This window comes from Musca domestica, unplaced genomic scaffold (genome assembly GCF_030504385.1).
Source record: "Musca domestica strain aabys unplaced genomic scaffold, Musca_domestica.polishedcontigs.V.1.1 77, whole genome shotgun sequence".
In the NCBI taxonomy this organism is placed as follows: Eukaryota; Metazoa; Arthropoda; class Insecta; order Diptera; family Muscidae; genus Musca; species Musca domestica.
The window spans coordinates 1,576,923-1,602,347 of NW_026712400.1; the positions used below are offsets into that span (position 1 = coordinate 1,576,923).

A 25,425-nucleotide genomic window follows, 5' to 3' on the forward strand; every position below is an offset into this window, starting at 1 on the left:
GCGAAACAAATCAGCGATTCTTTACAACTTGCTATATCTAAATATTTCTCTCAACCAGAAACCTGGGATGTACATGGAATTTATGATTTCGCATAAAATTGGATGAATTTGTTCGAGTTTCTTGTATTTTTGTCCATACCAATATTTTTATCTTTATTAGGGGAAGTATGAAAGTGGAATAATTCGTTAGACTATATCTCGAAACTCACGCACATTTTAACATTTTCTAAAAATTGTCGTATATCTCATATAAAGTGAAAGAAGTAGTCGAAATTGACTATATTGGCCCATTCCTTCGGAATCTACTTGTAGTAGAGGGTCAAACATTTGAATAGTCTTCGCAGAAGTCCAAATATATTTAAATAATCGAAAATTTGTTGAGGGTATACATATGTAGGGAAAACCGACTGATACTTTTTAACTTGTTTTTCTTTTTTTTTTTACAAGAAATCGTAGACACCCCACTATAGGTTGATTTGAACAAAATGAATTCATTTTCTTTTCTGAAAATATTTTTTAGAAGGGAAATGTAAAGCTGTTTTTATAATCGAAATATGTTAGCCTTGAAGAAGTAACACCTTCCGCATGTTTAAGAAATTGCGCAAACAAACTGCCCTGGTTTTATTTTCAAAATCTCATTGTTTATTAATTGATAAATGTAATTGTTATTTAGAAAAAAATGTATATGTATTTTTTTTATTTCGTGGACTACCCTAATATACACTGCTATGCATTTTGTGAGTTATATCTTCCTTGCTTCTTTTCGTTCCTTTCCTTTCCATTGCATTGCATTTCTTTTCTGGTTTTGATGTTTGGTTTAATTTTTCTTGCGATTGCGCAACCAATATTATGTGTCCATATATGGTTGCGGCCGTTCAGTTAGTAGGCATTGCGCTTCCATATTAAGTCTAAGGCACAGTAACCAGTCACGAATAAAAGTTGAAAACCTGTGCAAAGACATGTTTTGGTCATAAGACGCTGCAGTTCGTAGTCCATGACAATGTCTATGGGAGAAGCAATGCTAGTTTCTTGCCAAGTGGTGGACTAAAACAAAAATCAATGCACACGTACATACATACACATATGAATAAATATATTCGTATATTAGCAACAAATAGAGTTTGTACTCTTTTGTTTTAAACCCATCAAAATTGTTAAAAAGTGTACGTGTCAGAAATGGCCAAAAAGCTCGGCTAGTTCGGAATTAGTACAAATTATTATTTTTTAAGAGAAAAATTATGGCAAAGACACTAAGACTTTGCTGTTTGTAGTAAATTAAAAACAAACAGAGATTCTCAGGCATAGGAAATCCTGAAGGTGTAGTGGAAATTTCTGTTTCAAGTATATGAAGTTGAACTATCCACTGGGAAACCAAAATGTCAAATTACAAGTGATTTGGTTGGAGATTGCGTCCAAAACTTCCGAAATACCGAAAATAAGGAGATAACCTGTAGCTATAGGTGAACTGATATCGTCTATTTTTTCGAAAATTGTAATCTCTTTCTTTATATCGACGATATAAACTAACTTAGAATTCTATACTGATAAACGAGAAAAAACCAAAGGCGTGGAAGAGAATTGTAATTAATCTACACATACAAAACATATGGCAGTGTTGTTGCTTTGGTATTCTAAATCCATCGGCCCCTATTATACTGTTCACAGCAAACAACATTTGTATGCCCGTAGCCATATGGCTATAGAGGGTACATATCATTTGATACGGTCAAAACGTGCCTCATCGAAATAAAGGTTTTAGACCACAGGTCTCTTTGGACCAAATCCGTTTCAGGACATTTGGATCGAGCGAAGTCCGTCCGTCTGTCTTTCTGGCTCGATGGTGCGCAGTTTAACTCTCGAAGTGAGTATCCGGTTTGGTCCAAACTTGGCACATCGTAATATTATTAACAAACTCGGAAGGATAATCTGATTTTGCTCCAACTTGGCGAATCCCAATATTTGCATCAGTGCTGGGTCAGGTGCGGAAATGAACAATATCGGTCCACTCCATTCAGTACCTTCCCCCCAAAGAGAAAATTTTTTGAATAATTATAACTCATATAAAATATGTTGTAAGAGTCCGATTACTTCTTCAAATTACACACATCACAATATTTTTGTTAACTCCTTCTGGTACCTCTTCCACAAAGGGTCAACATCTTGAATATCTATGAATATCCATTCAGACTTGGCAAATTAGAAATAAACATTCGGTTCTCTTCATATTTCACACATCCCATTATTTATACTAACACTAGATCTGCTGTAAAGATGGGATATATCGTTCCATTCTTTCCGATACCTCCGTCACAAAGGGTCAACATTTTGAATATCCATGTAGCTCATAAAACGAAATTAACATCCGATTCCATTCAGACTTGGTATAACTCAATATTTTCATCAACACAAGATCTATTATAAAGATGGTAGAGATCGAACCATTTCTCCTGGTACCTCTTCCACGTTGGGTTCAATATTTTGAAAAACCAAACGCTCAAAGAAAGCGAAATAAGCATCCAATTCTCTTCAAATTTTACACATCCAAATATTTTTGCTAACGCAAGAAGATGATATATATTTATGAACCTCTTCTGGTACCTCAACCATAAAGAGTCACAATTTCCAATATTTGTATCTCTTATAACATGCGAAACAATTCAGCGATGCTTTACAACTTGCTATATCTAAATATTTCTCTCAACCAGAAACCTGAGATGAATATGAAATTTATGGTTTCACATAAAATTGAATATAAATATTCGATTTTCTTGTAAATTTGCATATTTCAATAAAGTGAAGGACGCAACCTATATAGGTCAAACCTGGCACGTCGGAATATTTTTATCATATGCATTTAAGTCCGATACCAAATGGACAATGTTGGTCCATTCCTTCGGAACCTACTCTATAGAAGGTAAAAAATTTGAATAAGCATACCAGAAGTCAAAATATATGTAAATAATCGAACATTGGCTGAGGTTATGCCTCTGTGGTCAAAACCGAGACTTGATTTATTAGAAATATATATACCTAATGAATACGTCATTTCAATTAGGTTCATGCCAGTTTATAAATATTGTCCCTCCAATATCGCATTTAATTTATATAAAGCTTAAATATTCTTATCAATTTGATGCGGAAAACAATCCTGCTACATATCCAGAATCATGTTGGGTATAATTGCCAACTGATCCAATTTTTTTTTTTTAATTTATGTTCCATTTCAGTTGGAACATTAGTCAAAGAACCGAGTACCCTCAAATTCTAATAATCTACCAACATTGTTGACTAAAAAAATTAGATGAATGTTCCCACATAAAAATACGCCATACAAAATAGATTAAAACACTTTCTTTCAATTCCGCTCAGCATCAAAACAAAAACAAAATATATAACGTAACGTAATATAAAGATTGCTGTTGCTTTTGTTGTTTACCAACAAATGCGGAATAATTGCAACTTCATTTCGTTTTCAATTTCATTCAAAACATTGTTTGTAAAACACAAAAAGAGTGCCAAATGCAAACAATACTATGAGAAAAAACAACAACAATAACAACAACTGTAGACTTAAATAATTATGGCATTACTTGTTGCTATTTTTGTTGTTGTTATGAACCAAAACAATAATAAATCAGAAACTGCATAATAATGCATTGAGCGAATCTCTCAGTGTGTGTGTGCGTGTGTATGTGTGTTGGCATACACATGTTCAGGTTAAAACAAGTTGGCCAAAACACGATGATAATTCACAAGAAATGGTAGTAATAAATACATGTATTCAGAAAGACAGACAGACAGACGGACGGACAGACAGACGGACGGACAGACACACAGTCCGACAATAGCAGCAAAAGAAATGAATGAAAGTGTTACACTTTCCGGGCTTCTTTTTTATTCACACAAACATTTGTTCGCTTTGTTGCGGTTTGCAACTGCAATGTTGTTGGCCGCAATTGCAGTAACAAATGTGGGTAATCGGTTACTGTATGAATACCAGCAGTCGACACAAATAAACATTTAAACTTTTTGACTTCAGGGGAAAACCCCACTTTTTAAATCAGATAAAAATCGACTTTTAAATTGTGATCGTTTACCTCAAGTCGCTTTCGATTTTAGACTCTTTGTTGTGGGACTTAGCCAATAAATCATAAGATCGGTATTTCAACTTTTATTAAAAGAATAGAATATTGCAATAAAATCAGTAAGGCAAAGTCAAAAGTCGGACGGGGCCACATTCACCGAAATTCACTCCATTTGGGCTGATATTAGCCGTTAGTTGTACAATAAACCTGAAATAGGATTAAGAATATATATGGGAGCTACATTTAAATCTTGGCCGTTCTCGATAAAATTTGGCAAATGTATTTCCGAGCTCTATAAGATATCTGGTACCAAATATCATTGTTGTCGAATGGATATTACGAATGTGAGGGACTTACAAACCAAATCAGATGAAACATATATATGGGAACTATAGCTTTATCTGAACCGATTTTTAGACTAAATTTGGTCGGAAATGCCAAAACTCAGGTCATTTGGACTAATATTGACCAATTCGTTCACAATTAACCCGAAATCGGTTGAGGATATATATGTGAGCTATATCCAAATCTGAACCGATCTTGACAAATTTTGATACACTTATTTCAGAGTTGTATCTGATATTTGCTACCAAAGATCATTTTTGTGGAGAGCATATTACGCATGTGAGGAACTTAAAACCCCAAATCGGATGAAACATATACATGGGAGCTATAGCTATATTGTTGAATCGATTTTCTCCAAAATTTGATGTAATTGCTTCAAGACTGAATACCATCGGATGTACCAAATTGTAGGTCATTTGGGCTGATATTGGCCGTTTGGTGCAGAATTAACCTCATATCTGTTGAAGATATATATGGGAGCAATATCTAAATTTTAACCGATTCTCACCAATTTCAAAAGGATTCATCCTTAGGCCAAACAATTATTCTCAAAAGTTCATCTCAATCGGATAATAAATGCGGTCTGCATTTTTTTCACAAAAATACATGGACAGAAGGACGGGTGGACAGACTAAATGACGTGCATAAATCGACACAGAAAGTGATTCTATGAAGGTTCTCAAAAGTAATGATGGGTCTATCTCGCTTTCTTCTCCATGTTACAAACAAATGCACAAAGACATGTCACTTTGTGGCGTAATGTATAAAAAGTGGATTAATCGATCTTCAAAAGGCCATTAGTCGATCAATCGAAAATCGACTACTTATCCTAATGGGGGGTTATGTTATTGTCTCTTCAAAGATTAAATATTTTTATTCTTGATAGAAAAAATTCTTAGTCGATAAAATCACCATTTTCGTATTTGTTAATAGGAACAATTAGTAGAAGTGCAAAAATTTCTCAATCGAATTTAAAGGCTTGAACATGTTCTTGTCGTACATGAACCGAATATCGGTTTTTATTATTTTCCCGCCGTATCCAATAAAATTACTATAATATAATGCCATGGTTGGTTGAACAAAATAGCGAGTAGATTTTTTTCATATTTATTACATAACCCTTGTTTATGCATTGCACTCTAGAGGGGGAAAGGAGAAATGAAAAAACAATAAAAAAACATCAGTGTAATGTAAAAAACCGACACACAAATCAATTTTCACTTGTTGCGCATACGCAGAGTACAGCAACAAATGCTTAGGCCAAATTCAGGCAAAACCACTTTGCATTCAATGGCTGAGTAGCTGGCTGCATTCGTTTCTTTTTCTGCGATACATTGTGCCACCTCTATTTTGCCTTGATATCAAACGAGGCTAAATCTAATCACGTTCGTTGCTATTTTCCTACTATGTTTCCATTATTGTTTGTTGGCGAGATTGCAGTAGTTGGCTTATTTTCTACTGTGTTGTGGTGGGGAGGGGAGAGCAGGGATATTTGTGTGTAACAAAAAAAAATGTAGTCCATTGCACATGTGCAGTGCACAATTGTAACACTCACGCGACCAGCTGCTGCTATGGAATTTACCTTCATCGCTTGCCAATGAAATTGTGTTAGATCTTTCGCAACTTGGTAACGAATGTGATCTGACAGTTCGTTGTAGAGTCCAATGAACTCATTATTTTTTTCTAGGCTATATTGGGAAAATGGAATACATTGGTCTACCATCAGGTACATCATGTTGGGGTTATCTCATCGTGTATTTTGCAGAGTCGGTAATGATAGTATGTTCAGGTTCCAGGTTTCGAAATCTGGAAAAAGATATTAGAAAAATGTTTTTTTCCAAATATCTCCATTTGAAATTAAAACCATTTTCATACCCTACATCACATGGTGGTAAGCGTATTATGTTTTTGTGCAATTGTTTGTAATATGGAGAAGGATGCGAGATAGACCCATAGCTACTTTTGAGGATCTTCATAGAATCACTTTCGATTTATGTCTGTTAGTCCGTCCGTCCGTTTCCAAACAATATTTATTTGACCCAAGGACGAGCTCTATTGAAATTGGTGAGAATCGATTTAAATTTAAATATAGCTCCCATATATATCTTTAAACGATTTCGGATTGGTAGTGCACTAAATGGCCAATATCAATCCAAATTACCTGAACTTCCTACCGAATTCGGTCTAGAAGTATGTACATCAAATTTGGTGAAAATCGATTCAGATATAGTTATGGCTCATCTGATTTGGTGTTTAAGTTGTCACATTCCTAATATGCACCCCACAAGAATGATATTTGGTACCAGATATCAAATAGAGCTCAGAAATACCTCTGTCAAATTGTATTAAGATCGGTTTAGATTTGGATATAGCTCCGATTTATATCTTAAACCGATTTTTGGTAATTGTGCACCAAATGGTCAATATCCACATGAGCTGAATTTTGGCATATCAGTCTTAAAGCAAGTACATCAAATTTGGTGAAAATCGGTTCAGATATAGGGTGAGATAAAAAAAACTGCAACAAAAGGGCTGTTCCAGAACCAGCAAGAATCTCCTAGTTTGGCAATTTTTTTTTCGATATCATAAAGGGAAAATCGGTTATCATAGTAGAAACTTTTACATTCTTGCAATTCTGGAATAGACCAAAAGTCAAATGCCATAATTTTTATTTAATTTTTTTTTTTTTTCAATTTTATTGAATGAAAGCCAAAATTATCAAAAATAGCATCAAATATTAGAATATGTTTACATTTGTTCGAATTGGTTACCTTTGGCACGAATTGTGGCCTTCAAACGGCTAATGAAACCGTCAAACGCCGCCCGAACGCTGTTCTGAGGTATTTTGGCCTATCCCCGGCGAAGCGCTTGCTTGAGGTGATCGACACTTTGGTGTTTTTTAGTGCCAACCTGACTTTCTAAAATACTCCAGACAATAGTCCTACGGATTGGTATCCGGAGATTTTGCTAGCCTTTGTGCACTGGAAATAAAGCAAGGAACTTCATATTGTAAACTTTCTTGGGTGGCGCGAGCTGAGTGCGATGGTGCTGAGTCCTGTTGGAATGTCCAAGGTCTGCGGCCAAAATGTTTGCGTGCCCCATAATATTGGGCATTTATTCTGATGCCATGATCGATTAACACGAGCGGAAAGCGACTACCGGCTGTTATGGCGGCCCACACCACACAATCACCATGGCCGGCGCTTGAGTTCTGCTGGCCAACCGAAGGTGCACATTTTCAGCTGACCTCTTTGACAAATAAACACGATCATTTTGTTTGTTTACAAACTGCTAGACATCGAATGTTTTCTCATCAGAGAAAACCAATTTCGGCAGTTTGCCACTTTCGTCCAAGAGAAGCAACTTTTTAGCTCTTTTGAGTGTATTTTCTTTCTATTGCGTTGTAAGTTCTTGCACTTTTTGGAATTTCAGTGGCTTTACCCCGAGCTCATTTTTCAATATTCGACAAATGGAATATTGCGATATGTTCAGCTCACGAGCCATTTTCGGCCACTGCGACGCGAGTTTCGATCAAGTCGCTTCTTTACTTTTCGAACCATTTCTGCTGATGTTGCTGTTTTCTTCCCTCCACTTCCTTGACGTCGGGCTACGCTACCAGTATCACGGTTGCGTAGCGATGGTTCGAGACACAAAAGATTTATTCACATTTAAATGCTGGAGTACTCTAACGATAGCCACTTGTGGTTTTCCAGGCAAATATAAAGAAATCACACTATCACGCTTGAGTTTCATCACGAATATCTTTTTTTCCGGAAAATTCACACCAAAATGCTTTTGTACGCTTGTAAATAATAAAATGAACGATCACTGCAATAATTTTAACAGCTGTCGGACGAGTGGCTTAGAAATGACAGCAGTCCGAAGTTGGTTGCAGTTTTTTCATCTCACCCTGTAAGTGTTCAATTTGCTGTAATTTTGCCATAACCAAAATTTTTTCCTGTATTAGATGAAGTATTGAAATGGAATACTTCGGTCGACCATCGATATCTGACAGCTAACGCACATTTTAAAAGTTTATAAAAATTATAACATAACTCTTATAAAGTGAAGGAAGTAGTTTATATGGTCCAACCGTCACAATACTTATATCATATTTATTTAGGTCCTATAGGAAATTTACAATATTGGCCCCTTCCTTTGTAGCCATAATAGAAGCCAAAACATATTTAAATAATCAAATATTGGCTAAGGGTATAGGTCGAATAAACCGCCGGGTACTTTTTAAATTGTTTTTTTTTTTGTTCATTTCAAATTCGGGTTAAAATTTGTAAAGTAAGATCAATAAAATGTAGCCACATTTCATTTCTTTGTAAATAGTGAGTGTACATATCCCGAATCCTGCAATTTGTAGAATTTTTATAAAACTGTTACATAAAATGTATAAATTAAAAAAATAAAATTGTCTGTAAAGATTTTATTTCGGTCATAGCAAACATTCCCGTACTCAAAGCCTTAATTTACTGTTACGCTACCTTCTCAAAACATACACTCATCATAAATTATGTTAAGGTAGTCCCACTCCATGTTAGCCACACAAAAAAAAGACGAACTACAATCCAAAATTCCATTATGCTTTCTCAGTTCTGAGGCTATCAATGAAAGTGAAAACGAAACAAAAATCCGAGAAGAGAACAAGTTGAAACAAAGCTCTTGAAAAACCGGTAACACAAAAGCACCAGCAAAGAATCAACCACAACAACACAATAATGCTTATTTTTTATATGCTAAATAAACAAATTATGTAAATTATATTTAATGACCGAAATCAAAATTTACTAAAAGAAAGAAAATTATACAAAAACACAAATACAAAACTTGTCAGATTTTTTTGTTAAATCTGCTGGACGATCTCACTTCGAATTAAAACAATGATATTCAAATGGGAAATTCAGAAAAATGAAATGTACAAAACGACAAAATCTCAGTTTTTATTGTTTTTTTGTTGTTGTTGCTGTGTTGCTTTCTGGCCATAGTGAATTGGCTTTCAACCAATGACCCAATTTTTGATGTGTTAACCGTTTCTTCTCTCATATTCTTCTTCTTCTTGTTCGGCTTAACTGCGCAGTCGTAAAATTCATGTTAAACAACCATTCACTGCTCTCTTCGCATTTCTCTATACCCACCTTATTTTTTTGTTATATATACACTTTTCTGTGGTATACATATATACCTCAGGTAGGCTTTACTTTCTTTTAAGAAATTCCATTTTAGGTAGAAACTAACCAAAGAAATGAAATCACAAAAGAATGGTAAAAAAAGACTGACTGACCCTTTGTCCAAATAAATAAAACTCGAAGTTTGTGGAAATATTGTAATTTGTCATTGTCAAGCAATCGAGTGATTTCAATGCCTGAGGATAAATGTAGACCCAAAGATTTTGGGATTTAGGACACCTATGCCCATTAATAATTTTGGGCACAGATCTACGATTAGATATTTACCTTCAGGTGTAGGTGCATTCTTAATGTATACATTACAGACTTTCTTTCCTAAAAAAATGCTACAATCCGGGCTGCGGTCTTCAGATTTTCAAGCAGTAATCCCGAAAACACTTCTATGGTAAAACCAGTAAAGAAAGTCTTAAAGTCGGGCGGGGCCGACTTTATGATACCCTACACCACTTTGCTAATTTAGTAGAGCTACACATAACAATTAAAAGTTTTTATGGGAGAATTCAATCATACACGCTATGATTATAATTATAACTTAAAGTTCAAAGGACTAAATATGCCGAAGCATTTGTATCTTTAAAATTCGGAATTGTATTGCCCATTTGGATAAAGATATATATGGGAGCTATATCCAAATCTGAACCGATCTCGATAAAATTTGGCAAAGATATTTCTGAGCTGTATTTGATATATTTCCCTGAATATCGTTGTTACGGAGTGCATATTACGGCGGCTGTGGACAAAAATAACAAATCGGATGAACAATATATATGGGAGCTATAGCTATATCTGAACCGATTTCCATCAAATTTGGCATACTAGCTTCTAGACTCAATAGACTCGTAAGTGCCAAATTCCATCCCATTTGGACAAATATTAGACGTTTGGTGCACAATAAAAAGTAAATCCGACGAAGTTATATATGGGAGCTATATCCAAATCTGAACCGATCTCGATAAAATTTAGCAAAGATATTTCTGAGCCGTATTTGATATATTTACTCAAATATTGTTGTTGCAGAGTGCATATTACGGCGGCGGTGGACAAAAATAACAAATCGGATGAACCATATATATGGGAGCTATAGCTATATCTGAACCGATTTCGATCAAATTTGGCATACATATTTTCAGGCCTAATTTGGGTGTATATGCAAAATTCCATACAAATCGGGCTGATATTACACGTTTAGTGCGCAATAAAAGGCAAATCGGACGAAGATATATATGGGAGCTATATCTAAATTTTGACCGATTATTCCCAATTTCAATAGGGTTCGTCCTTGGGCCAAACAAATGATCTGTGCAAAATTTCATCTGGATCGGGCAATAAATGCGACCTGTACTTTGTTTACAAAAATACATGGACAGACGGACAGACGGACGGACAGACGGACGGACAGACGGACGGACAGACGGACGGACAGACGGACGGACGGACGGACGGACATGCATAAATCGACTCAGAATGTGATTCTATGCAGATCATCAAAAGGAACTATGGGTCTATCTCGTTTCCTTCTGCCTGTTACAAACAAATGCACAAAGACATAATACCCTGACCACCTTGTGGTGTAGGGTATAAAAAGAGGCACACTTTTTTCAACCTACATGTAATGCAAAATATAGTTTATTTGCACTACTACTTTATAAATACTTTACTGAGATTGAAGTCGACTAACTAAACTGCTTTATACCCTACACCACACAGTGGTATTATGTCTTTGTGCATTTGTTTGTAACATGGAGAAGGAAGCGAGATAGACCCATATTTACTTTTGAGGATCTTCATAGAATCACTTTCTGTGTTGATTTATGCATGTCAGTCCGTCTGTACATCCGTCCGTCTGTCCATGTATCCTTGTGAACAAAATGCAGGTCACATTTATTATCCGATTGAGATGAAATTTTCCAAACAACATTTGTTTGGCCCAAGGACGAACACAATTGAAATTGGAGATAATCGGTAAAAAATTAGATATAGCTCCCATATATATCTACGTCCGATTTGCCTTTTTTTGTGCATCAAACGTGTAATATCTGCCCGAATAGTATGGAATTGTGCACATATAACCAAATTAGGCCTGCAAATAAATATGCCGAATTTGATCGAAATCGGTTCAGATATAGCTATAGCTGCCATATATATTGTTCATCCGATTTGTTATCTTTGTCCTCCGCAGCCGTAGTATGCACTCTGTGACAACAATATTTTGGGGAAATATATCAAATGAAGCTCAGAAATACCTCTGCTATATTTTATCGATATCGGTTCAGATTTGGATATAGCTCCCATATATAACTTCGTCCTATTTACCTTTTATCTTTTACCTTTAATTGTCGAATTAAAATCATATTTTTGACAATCAATCAATTGTATAAAACCGGATTTAATCGGGTTTCATATTTGAATACCCGGATCAAACATTCGCATAGCTAATTCTCTCTGCCAAGAAAAAATTGCATCCATTTGGTCGGCATAATGGTATTTTAAAGTCAAAATATCTCATCTTATGGCACATCTGCGACGGTGTCGGAAAAAAAAGAAGGAAATGAGATATAAGAACGAAATTTTGAACAAAAATGTTTTAATTCAATTTACAGTTCATTTCAGAAATAGGCATTGTCAGCCCGCCGTTACTCAAAAGTTTGACTCACTGCGAATCTATTCTTTGGAGTCCTTGTTATATTCTCCACTTTTCCAATTTTTATTTTGTTTGTTGCTGGAATTTAAGTTTCAATCCTCCGATTTGTAATTAAACCAGAGCTCCGATTTACTCAGTTTTGCTCACGAGTGAATATTACTCGCAAGCGGGAAAGCTCGTAGGAGTTTTACACAAAGTTTACTCTCCCCCCTAGTCTTTTATATGCAAGCGTAAGTGAGCACTCCTGTTTATAAAACTAAGAGCGGAAGTCAAAATGATCGAAATAGAGTACGAGTCGAGTAGAAAAATTATTTTGTGTTCAGCTTTGTGTGTGTGCGCATATGTAGTAGCATACAAGTTTTATTGTTGTTGGCATCGTTTACAAATGCAAAGAAGAGAACAGTAGCAAAAGAGTATTGCAAAGACTGGTGGCTTTTGAATATAAAAACATAATATGCTCTTTTGGAGGAAATTTGCGACAATACTCGGTTGTTGTTTTCATTTCAATTTCAGTTGTGAGTTTAGAAAATGCATTCACAAAAAAATCTTACATCTATCAATTGGACGCTGAGTCTCAAATTCACAACTTTCGGTATTGAGCAGGATGTGCACTCTTTAAGACAGCATTACTTGGTAATGAGAAAAGTAAAAAAATTGCTTTAAATTTTTTAAAAGAATAAAGCATTATTCTCAACCTACTAATGATGTCGAAGGTCGTTTGTTTGCATTACCTTATAAGGCGTTATGCAACTAATATAGCCCCCACGTTTTTGTTGGGATCAATTAAATGTTTTTTTTTTTCAAAGTAGCAACAGGTGTTAAGTTCGGCTGGGCCGAAACTTTAATACCTTACACCATCTGGAAGGAGCTTTCAAAACTTAAAAAAGGCTATTGAAAAATGCCGGTAAGAATCGAATATCAGGTGTTACCTATGGGGCTATACGAAAACATGAATTTGTATGGACAATTTTCCGTGACAGGAAGTGGGCCAGCTCCAAATTTCGAATCTGAAATAATTCTGTTGAAAAATGTAGCTAAAATCATTAAAATACCGAATTTTGGGAGATACTATTATATGGGGACTATACGAAGCCGTGGAAGTCTGTATAGGACTTTTTTTGTCATAGAAGGTAGTATCCATTACAAACTTAAAATACCAGATTTGAAACAATTCCGGTGAAAAGTGTGACACAAATCATCAAAATACCGAATATCTGGAGGTTAAGTTATGTGGGCCTACACTAAACCGTGAAATTCTACAGACAATTATCTGCCAGCGATGGCGGTCCCTATTGCGAACTCCAAATACCAAGTTTATCAAAATATCGAATTTTGGGAAACTTGGGAACTATACAATGGCGTGGAAAACTGTACACAATTTTTTTCGTTGTCATAGTAGGTAGTACTCCACGTGAACTCCAAATTCGTGATAATTTCTGGGGAAAATGTGACAAAAATCATCAAAATACCGAATATCTGGGGGTACAGTTATATGAGGTCTATACCAAAACTTAAATGTATATGGACAGTTTTATGCAAAGATGCTTCCTATATTGTGGAAACACAAAATACCAATTTGCAGCAAAATCAGTTTGAAATTGTGACTAAAATTCCCCCCAAAAAAGTAAAATCCACCGGTAGTTATACAGGGCCTATACCAACACATGGACATATATTGCCCAATGGGTCCTGTACACCTAAAACACATGTGAGTTGAATTTCATCAACCAAATGAAGCATTTCGTTCAGAAGCTAGAGTTATTTCCATAGACGGACAGAAAGACGGATGGACATCGCTAAGACAACATCGAATTTTATGCTGATCAAAAATAGATAAACTCTGTGCGGACTAAGAATGTATACTTCGAGGTGTTACAAACTTCATATACCCTCCATACTATGGTGAAGTACGTTTTATATGGATTACTCTTAATTGGGAAACTTCGTGGATGCCACCGCTAATAAATGTTAATAGCCTGAAACATTGTCCAAACTTGATCTACACTGTGTATATGAAGCACTTAAATACCATGCTTGACCTTGAACAGAAGTTTAGCACTAATATCTGATGACCCCTTTGCAAGTAAATGTCTTTGTAATTTAAAATGCGTTTTTCTCGAAGCTAAACTCTTTGAGATTATAATAAAACCCTTTTTAAAATATCTTTTATCTTTGTGCATACAAACTCTCCATCTGAATTTCTTACACCAAAAAAAAAAAAAATCCATTCTTTGTTTCGTGATACATTTTGCAGTGAAAGTGTTATTAAAAGTAAAAGTATCAAAACTTTGAGTCATTTTGTTACTGGGTGCTGTGCGTGTTTCCAAAAATTATATGTATATAATATATTCGTTTCTGTTTTGTCTTTGTTTTCATTCTTCATTAATATTTTTTTCGCCATTGACACTCATCATCTAATCCCTATGCCATGCCAGATATAAAGATCATCGTTATCGTCATCATCTTCATCACAATTATCTGTTGCCCAGCATCTTCTGAATCGTTCAATTCATTTAAATCGAATGTCGTTAAGTTTGCTTTTTCTCCCCACCCCACCACCGTTATGTCCGTTTGCGTTTGCCAAAAATGTTTTTAAACAAAAAACACAAAAACAAACATGCGTGCCAATTATTTGTTTTTGTTGTTTCATTTTTCTTTAATTTTTTCCCAATGATTTCTGTTCACTTATCTTTTTTTTCTTGAATTCTTTTGTTTTTCCAGGCAGGAAATCTCCATTTTTGGGGTTCATTTGCAAAACAAACGGTAAATTTTTTTCTGTTATAATTTCTTGTTTGAGTTTCTATTTTTTTTTTGAGTTTTGTTTTTTTTTTTTGTTTATATTTGATTGTTTTTTTGTTAATGCTAGCTTGCATTTTGTTTAAATTTGTTAATGATAAGTGGTTTCTTTGTAATATGCCATGATAATACAATGTAAGGTGTGCTGCTCGGTATTTTAAACAAATTTTTTTTTTCAAATATGTTTTAAATCTATGAAAATAGTGCTATGTTCCAGAACCAGCAAGAACCTACTAGTTTTGCGAATTTTTTTTTCAATACCATAACTGTAAAATCGGGTAGCGTAGTAAAAATGTTTACACATTATTTAGATTGTTAATTCCTTTGAAACGCGTTATTAAGGTGCCGATTTTAGGGTAACAATTCTAAAATCGGGGAAAACAGCCTAAAGCCTCACAAAACGGTAATAGCTGGTGTCGATAATATGTATGGAATTTAGGAAACAAGCTATATCTTAAGCTAGGAAATAGTCACACATATTTATGGACTGCAGATAGCTTCGACGTGCCAGAATATACCACTTTACGATTTTTTTAACTTTATACTACAAACCTGTTCCCGAACTCGAAAAACTAGTTCATGTTTTAGACAGATTTAAGAGAAAATAAGCGAATATGGTTATATTTACCAACTTTTTACATTTGGTCGGGTAAAAAAGAGTATCATCACTGTTAGCTTCTGATGGACTGATATGTTGATCAGAAGCTGATAGGCTGATATGCCATCTAATTTTTACATTTTTAATAGTTTTCCGTTCCCGAATTCCTCCTTTCTCTCTTTCGCTAGTTTTACCATTAAGAGGACACAGCACGTGTCGATTTTTATGCTCTTATCTTATTCTTATACCAATTAGTATTTTTAGCCTCATATCAACTTTTTTTACCTTATTCGGCTCTTTGATGCTTTTCTTCTTCTCAATCCTAGATCAGTGTCGATTCTTTATGATTCTCTTTACTTTTATTAAAACGTGGGTCTAGGTCTGTGAAATACGGTGGCAGCCGTTCTATCGCATTCGCTTTTAAGCGAACTTTCACGCATTGCTTTGTGGAGGAGCTGATTTATTGGATTGAACTAAATTACTATTTTTAAGGACCCTATTTACATGCCTTATTTACATGAATATACGGAAGGAGAACCTAAGGTCCGAATCTTCATTTTCTGATTTTTTTCTTGTAAATTTCAAATGGGAAGCTTAATTTTTGCTTGTCGAGCCCCTTGGAAATGGTTTTAAAATGCATTTCTGCCCAAACGCAACAAATATTGAATGGCAGGGTCTTACTACCGATCGGAGATTTCTCATTGTTCAAAATGTTGATCCTTTGTGGGGGAGGTACTAGAGGCAATGACCTGTTCTATTCATTTTTCATAACAAAGCTTGCGTTGATAAAAATGATATGTGCGAAATTTTATCTTATTTCACAATTTACAATTTATAATTATTCAACATTTTGACCCTTTGTGGGGGAGGTATATGATGGAGTGGGTCGATATTGTCCTTTTTCGCACCTGACCTAGTACAGACAAAAACATTAGGTTTTGTGGAGTTTGCAGAAAATCTAATAACCCTTTCTCTTTCTATGATGTAAATTATTTACTTTGACAATTTTCATCTTTTGTGGGGAAGATACCGGAAGGAGTGAATCAATATAGCCCATCTCCGAACTCGATCTAAGTTTGATAATAATATTACTATGTGGCAAGTTTGGACCAAATCGGATGCTCCCTTCAAGAGTTATAGTGTGTAAAAGCTGTCAAGCCACACAGACAGACGGACACCACTGAATCGGCTGCAAATGTCCTGAAAATGGTGTGGTCCAAAGCGACCTGAAACCGTTATTTCGATGAGGCTCGTTTTGGCCGCATCAAATGATATATATATCTTATTTAGCCAAATGGCTGATAATTAGGAACTGTATGGAAAATCGTCGCTGGGAAAATAAACTGAAACTGAAAAGTAACTAACCCCACAAGAATACCTTAATTCGGGTGCTACCATTATATGGAGGCGATACCAAACCGCCGAGCAATATCTCCTATTTCCAATACCAACAATTCTATGGGTTTCAAATTCGTGCAGGAAAAAATCGAGTATACACAATTTATCGATGTCACTCGAATAAGAGCGAGAATGCTTGCTCGTTTTTGAGCCGCTCGAAATCGAGTACTTTTTTAGTTTTCGTCATACATATGTTGTGTTTATATGTATGTTTATGATAAAACAAAATAGTTTTTTTTCAACTCCATTTCATTCTCAGACTAAACCTTTACCCTAGTTCGAGGAGGAGTGAGCCAGGAATGCTCTCATATATAAAAAAGTGTAAAGAGCAAATTATTGGAAATAGAATCACATTCTGAGTCGATCATTTGTTTGCCCCAAGGACGAACAATATTGAAATTGGAGATAATCGGTCAAAATTTAGATATGGCTCCCATATATATCTTCGTCCGATTTGCTTTTTATTGCGTACCAAACGTGTAATATCAGCCCGAATAGTATGAAATTTTGCACATACAACCAAATTTGGCCTGAAAATAAGTATGCCAAATTTATTTTTCGAGATCGGTTCAGATTTGGATATATCTTCCATATAAAACTTCGACCGATTTACGTTTTATTGTGCACCAAACGTCTAATATTTGTCCAAATGGGATGTAATTTAGCACTTAGGACCGAATTGAGTCTAGAAGCTAGTATGTCAAATTTGGTGAAGATTGGTTCAGATATAGCTATAGCTCCCATATATACTGTTCATCCGATTTGTTATATATGTTACCCACAGCCGTAATATGCACTCCTTAACAACGATATTCAGGGAAATATATCAAATGCAGATCAGAAATATCTTTGCCAAATTTTATTGAAGTCGGTTTAGATTTGGATATAGCTCCCATATATATCTTTATCCGATTTCAAATTAATTGTGCACCAAATGGGCAATACAAGTCCGAATTTAAAAGATACAAATGCATCGGCATATTTAGTCCTTTGAACTTTAAATTATAATTATATATAATTATAATTATGATTATAATTGTAGCGTGTATGTTGAATTCTCCCATTAAAAGGTTTAATTGTTATGCGGAGCTCTACTAAATTAGCAAAGTGGTGTGGGGTATCATAAAGTCGGCCCCGCCCGACTTTAAGACTTTCTTTACTGGTATGAATTGACTTTAAATTCTCCCAGACATTTGTAAGAACTTTCCAAAGTAACAGAAATAGGCGTTTTAAGCTGTAAGCCATGCCCACAACTTAAATTCATTCATCTTCCTGTGGATTATTTTTATTTGGTCTTTCAGTTTTTTTTTACATCAGGGTGACCAGAAGCGTAAATTTTGCTTATATACGTATCCGCTAAGATGAAAATGAGCCTCATGGTGATTAAGGAGGGCTTCAGCGTATGTTACACGCGATTGACGGTCAGCAGCTAATAGCTGATGCTCCATCTGGACTTTGTACAGGCATATCTTCAAATCTTGTACCAAAATTCGCTGTAAATACCGTCGACTGATACCCATTTGCGTGGCATGTCCTCTGGTCGATGTCGTCGGCGCTTCCATGACAACCTCGGAAACAACAGCAATATTCTCTGTAGAACGGATATTCCGGGGTCTGCCACGCCTGGCAGCATCTTGTGTTGTAACAGTCTCTTCACCAGTAGGTGTTTGACGGCCAAGACTTCTGCGACAAAATGCACGTTGTGCCAAAGTCACCCACGGATTATTTGTCAAATAAATAGTCACAAATTTTCTGCGTTCTGTAGCAGTGTAGAGTAATATTGTTTATTAACGTGTATTTAGCATGTGTTTAGTACAAAAATATCGAACTGACATTAGGGGCCAATCGTAGAATTTTTAGCATTTTCTGATAGGAAGATTACTCCTGAGCCACCTTGTAGCTAGGTCACTTTCAGTACATGCAAACCCAATGATATTTAATTGTAGCAATCTTTATACACAATACCATATTATATATACGGTAGAGGGTAAATGTATAAATATTTGCCTAGCTTAAACTCCTACAATTTCATGCGGCTTGAAAGAAAATTAGACCACTAATTCCTTAAAAAAAAAAAAAACAAAAAGTCTTTGTTTGACCACAAATCATTTCACTACAGCAAAACGTGTTGTTTTATTCAAACCCTAAAATGAGACTTCCAAACAAAAATAAAATCCCCCAACAACAACAAGAACAATATTTGACAAAGACTATGCTATAGAATATGCATTTGCATCATTTAGCCAAAAGAATACAAACTTCGTCATAAAACAATGACATAAATCCTCATTTCTTTAAGCTAATGTGTGATACGACAGAAGAAAGAAAGAAAAAACCGTCAACAAGTATTACTTCATATTGAACACGTTCTGGGGCCCCAGAAAGCAAAACCCGTGTTGAGGGAATTCAACGGAAAATAAAACAAAGAAACAACAAAATAATAAAAATTATTATTACTCAACCGGTGGCCTGTCGTCTTTTTTTTTTTTTTTTTTTTGTCTTCAACCATGTTTGCTAGACAAGTTAGTACATAAATTCTGCACAAGTACACGAAGACTGTAATCGTATGCTTGGCCAGCTACACACCAGCAATGAGACACAACGTCTTGCAAAGCGGTCACAAGAAACTGGTAAACATAAATATGTATGACATAAAAACAACATGGCCAAAACAAAAAATTTCGCAATATTTTGCAAAAGAAAGCTTTTCCCATTCACAAACACACACACACACAGGCACTCGCCCATAGAAATGAAGGCAGGTTTTACGTCAAAGTTCGCCACAAAACAAAACAAAAAAAAAATAAAACTAAAACTCCAGCAACATTAACTAATCGCAAGCGCGCAGCACTGCTCCACAGAAGTTGCAGGGGGGGGGGGGGGGGTGCCGAAAGAAAAAAAAATCACAACAGCATAAAATTGAAAGTGAGAGTGAATAAGAAAGCGGAAACTTTCAAAAGATCTTGTGATGCAGATACTGAAATTACATGAAAGCGGGTAGCCAACTACCCAAACAAACCGAACCGATCGACCGAATGAAGGACGGACGTGTGGAACAGTAACTCAGCCAGCAGACAACTCGACGTGACGAGACTTCCTAACTCCAGGGCACACAGAAATATCTCACCAATGATCATTAAGTAAAATAAAATAAAAAAGCGGCATATAACTTAACAGCTTCTGCACCAGGCCTTGTGAACAACCTATTAGAAATGACATTACCATGGATGATGATGATGACGTTCGGTTTGTGAGTGTCAGGAAATCTTTTGGAAAATTCCCGCCTAGAGGCTTTAACTGGTTTCTCGTCATCTATGATTGAAATGTTGTAGTAAAATTTGTTACTTCGTCGGTGTTGATTTGTAATTACTGGAAAAATGTCAATTCCAACAAGAAGTATCTTTTATGGAGTCTTAAAAGACTTTGATGGCATTTCTGCGCTGGAAATGAAGCGAGGAACCTCATTTTGAGTGCTGAGTGCGATGGTGCTGAGTCCTGTTGGAATGTCCAAGGTCTGCGGCCAAAATGTTTGCCCAAGGCTTTAATACGCCCTCCAGAATATTTTCGCGATAATCTTCGGCATTTATTCTGATTCCACGGTCGATTAATACGAGAGGAGAGCGACCATCGGCTGTTATGGCGGCCCACACCATCACCATGGCCGGAAAGTAAACACGATCATATTGTTTGCTTACCAACCGCTGGACAACGAAGCAACTCTTTAGATCTTTTCAGTCTATTTTCGTTCTGTTGCGTTGTAAGTTCTTTCACTTTTTGGAATTTCAATGGCTTTGCCCCGAGCTCATTTTTCAATATTTGCAGCTCACGAGCCATTCTTTGGCCAGTGCGTCGCTGATGTTGCTGTTTTCTTCCGTTCACTTCCCTGACGTCGGGCTACGCTACCAGTATTATGGTAACAATAGTACGGGAGACAAAATGTTCACATTTAAATGCTGGAGTGCTCTAACGATAGCCACTTGTGGTTTTCCAGCCAAATATAAAGACATCACACTATCACGCTTGAATTCCATCACGAATAACTTATTTTCTGGAAAATTCTCACCAAAATGCTATTGTACGCTTGTAAACCATATAATGAGCTGTCACTGGAATAATTTTAACAGCTGTCGGATTAGTGACTTAGAAATGACAGCAGTCTGAAGTTGGTTGCAGTTTTTTCATCTCATCCTGTATATCGAAAGTATAAAAAAATTTTAACCGATCTTTTGTTGTTGCAAAAGTCGCCAGGCTTAATCCCATTGTTGTTGTTTTATAAAACAACATTTTTTTATTAGTGGAGAACGATGGTAATGTTTACCAAGGGGTAAGGTAAACATTACCATCGTTCTCCACTAATAAACAAATGTTGTTTTATAAAAACAACAATAATAGGATTAAGCCTGACGATTTTTGCAAAAACAAAATACTACGGTATCCTAAACAAACATGCCAACACTATTCTAATTTTAACCGATCTAAGTAAAAATGTGGCCAAGATATTTTTGAGCAGTATTTGATGCCCGATATCAAATATCGTTGTTCTGTAGTGCATATTACGCACGTGAGGAACTTAAACACCAAGTCGGATACAACATATACATGAAGCTATAGCTATATCTGAACCAATTTTCTCCAAATTTGATGTACTTGCTCTAGACTGAATTCTGTTGGATGTGCCAACATTCAGTTGATTTGGAATGATATTAGCTATTTAATGAATAATAAACCTGAAATCAGTTGACGATATATATGGAAGCTAAATTTGAACCGATTCTCACCAATTTAAAAGGGGTTCGTCCTTGTGCCAAAAAAAATATTGTTTGGAAAGTTTTATCTCAATCGGATAATAACTGCGACCTGCAGAAGGTTCTCAAAAGTAACTATTGATCTATCTCGCTTCCTTCTCCATGATACAAACAAATGCACAAAGACATAATACCCTTACCACAATGTGGTGTAGGGTATAAAAATTGTGGAAAACTGCGAAGAAAAGGCAACAGATCATATCTGATCTCATGGTCTCAAAAATCATTTGCAGAGCATTTCCTTGTACATTGAATCGATAAAAATCAGGTAAACCCTATAAAAGTGTTGGCAGGCGGGCCAAGTTCGAAGATGGGTTATATCGGTCCACAATATCGAAGATAGTTGTTTATAAAGACCCACGATATCGCATAGCCCCCATATAACGATACCTCCCGATATTCGGTATTTTGTTGATTATAGGTGCGTTATTAACTGAACTTGTTTCAAATTTCGTATTTGAAGCTCGTAATGGTTACTACAACTTATGACGGAAGATTGCTTACGTAGTTCCACGTCTTTATTTAACCCACATATAATGGCACCTCCCTTTATTCGGTATTTTGATGATATAACGACATTTTTTACCGGAATTGTTTAAATGTAAGTTCGTAATGGGTACTACAGCCTATGACAAAAAAATGTGTATGCAGATCTACGTATTCGTATAGCCCCTGTACAACGATATCCCCCGATATTTGGTATTTTGATTAGGGACATTATTCACCGTAATGGTTTTAAATTCCGTACTTGAAGCTCGTAATGGGTACTACAACCTAATGCGGAAAAGTGCCTATGTAGATCCACGTATAACGGCACCTCCCATTTGTTAGCTATTTTGATGATATTATCAACATTTTTTCCTGGAAGTGTTTCAATTTCCGTATTTGAAGCTCGTAATGGGTACTACAGCCTATGATAAAAAAAAAAATACTTACGCAGGACCACGTCTTCGTAAAGCCCTTATAAACGGTGTTCCTTTGAGCATTATTTTCGATGGGTTTTTCTTTGGAATATTAAAATGTCGGCCCGGCTGAACTTATTTGCTTTTTTACTGCGATTTACTGTTCTCAAACACGAAAGCTAGGCAAAATTTGATTTTTTAGAATTGCCATCAAATTCTGACATTTCTACCAATGTTGTTCCGCACACGTATTTTCTGGACGAATTTCTCTGAGCGAAAATTTAAATTTTTTCTCAACAACTAGTTTTACTTTTAAAAAAGTACGGGCACACAACAAGTGTTTAGTAAGTTTAACTACATAGCAGAAGATTAAACCAGCAACATTTTTGTAAATCACTTACTTTCTATCTGTTTTGTAAGTAGTTACTGCTGCCAAAATTTACTTAATACACCCATTATTTGGTAAGCAGTTTTTTTACAGTTTACTTTTTATTCCAACAAAATGGCCTTCAGTTGTAAACACCAACAATACCAAGCAATTGAAAAATCTCTTTTGAAAACATGAAAAGCATTTAAATTTGATCATTAAAAGCTTCATTTCATGTCTTTTGCCGAGATCTGTATGTTGGTATTTGTCTCACGGGACCATTATTGATGGATGATGAATCAGTTGGACAAAAACAAAAAAAGAACAACAAAGCTCAAAAAGACATTTGCGTTAATTTTGCCAGTCTACGGCTGGTGTCGGCTCTTGCATACCTAATGACAAAAAGAATACAACCAACGACTCGTACAGTAACTTGGACATGGAAACACAAGCAAGCAAATGATATTCAGTCAAAGCTTGTACAAAAATTTCACTTTCGCTTTTACAAATGTTGCGGCTGCTTTGGGATGGAGTTTCTTTTTTTCGTTCGTTTTGTTTCGACCTTTCTTTTGGTTGGTTTGCCTTCACGTTTGCTTCTTGATTTGAAATTGTGACTTAATACAGGCTGGAATATTATGTTAGAGTGTAAGATAAACACACACAGAAACACAAACACTTATGCAGGCACATGTACTGTTATGTATATGTGCCGTCATGACAAAAATATTACCATTGCCGGTAATCGTGTAGACTAGCTTCGAATGTATCTTTCTTTACATCAGTCATGCCATGCTTTCTTTACCTCCTCTATCATCCTCGGAAACGTAATGATAAGACCCGAAATCTAACCGGTTTGCTTGTTCCCTGGATTTGAGAAGGTGTGTAAATTTATATTTTTCTTTTCATATCTCTCTTCTTCTCTTTCTTACTCTTTCAAGTATATTTTCCTTTTGTATTTTTCATTTCGTATGCGGAAATAATGTGCAAAAAATTCATGACTTTTGGACTTTGGTGTGTGTGTGTTTCTATATTTTTTTTCTATTCGAGTGCCCAAAAACAACAATATTTGAAATGCTAACATCATCACTGTATTCAAAGGTGTAATGAGAGTTTTTTTCTATTATATTTCATGTAAATAAACAAATAGAGAAAATAAGGAAAATTTTGGGAGATTTTTAGTTGAAATTTTGAAGAAAAATGTTTGAAGTTAGTTTAGAAATAGAAGTGCGATCGGTCGATCATTTCAAATCAATATTTTCACACAAAATCACAGATAAATTGACATAAGATTAAAGGTATTTGAAAATTTAATAATTTGTACAAATTGTTTCTGGAAACTGTTGGATAACACAAAGAGAGAGAGAGAGGGAGGGAGAGAGTAATCTTTGCTATTGTGTCACCAGTGTTGCCAATATTTTTCTGTCTCTCGTCCTCAAAATCAAAAAAACGTTTTCCCCAAATCTCCTCAAATTTGATTCAATTTCCTCAAAAAAAAAAAAAAAAAAAAAAAAAAAAAAAAATCCCCAAACATTAAAAAAAAACGAACAGAACTATTTATTTGAAAAAATATTTGTACATAAAATTCAAATTATAGACTAGTTTATTATTTTTATTTAAAAAAAATCCTCACAAATTCCACATTGTTTTAAAAAGATCCCCACTAAATCCTTAAGTCCCCAACTTGAATTTTTCGTCCCCAATTTGAAAAAAACATCCCCTTTTTGGGGGAAATTCCTCAATACTGGCAACGCTGTGTGTCACTATGAGTTTGAAAATTGAACATTTGAAGATGATGTGGCACCATTTGTAAATTTTAAACACTAATCTAAATACTTTAATTACTTTTCATATATTCAACTTTCTACATTATATTATAGCGTGAAATAATTCATTTTTAACTGTAAAAATTTACATTTCATTTCGGGTTTTTCAAAAATTAGATAGGTATGTGATAGGTACATTTTGTTTTCTTGTCGGATTTTACTTAAGACCAGAGTACACATTATGTTAAAGTCATACGTAAAGCGCGATTTTCTACGTTTATCTTTTGCATTTTTATAGCATACTTTCAGACGCTCCCCCAGAATTTGTAATCTGAAAAGAAATAGCATTATAGCATACAATAAATTAATATAAATATACTAAAAGTAAAAAATAAAATAAAATACAAGTGTATTTTATGGCAATTTATAATATATAGTTTATGAAATACAGCGCAACTTTTAGACTTGGAAATTGTTGGCGTCAACTCCTTAAAGTATGCCATAAAAATAAAATATGAAAAGTCGATTTA

General features: G+C 35.2%; 1 protein-coding gene across 9 annotated transcripts in view; it reads left to right on the top strand.

Moving 5' to 3' along the window:
* Positions 1 to 25,425, top strand: part of LOC101898335 (putative uncharacterized protein DDB_G0286901) — a 77,629-nt gene that overhangs the window by 38,440 nt on the left and 13,764 nt on the right. For 5 of the 9 annotated variants that reach the window (XM_059130567.1, XM_059130566.1, XM_059130568.1 and 2 more), the window contains one exon: positions 14,988 to 15,029. The exons of the other annotated variants lie outside the window; for them this stretch is intronic. In XM_059130567.1, coding sequence (XP_058986550.1) covers positions 14,988 to 15,029 — 42 coding nt within the window. The remainder of the gene's footprint in view (positions 1 to 14,987; positions 15,030 to 25,425) is intronic. 9 annotated transcript variants of the gene reach the window in all.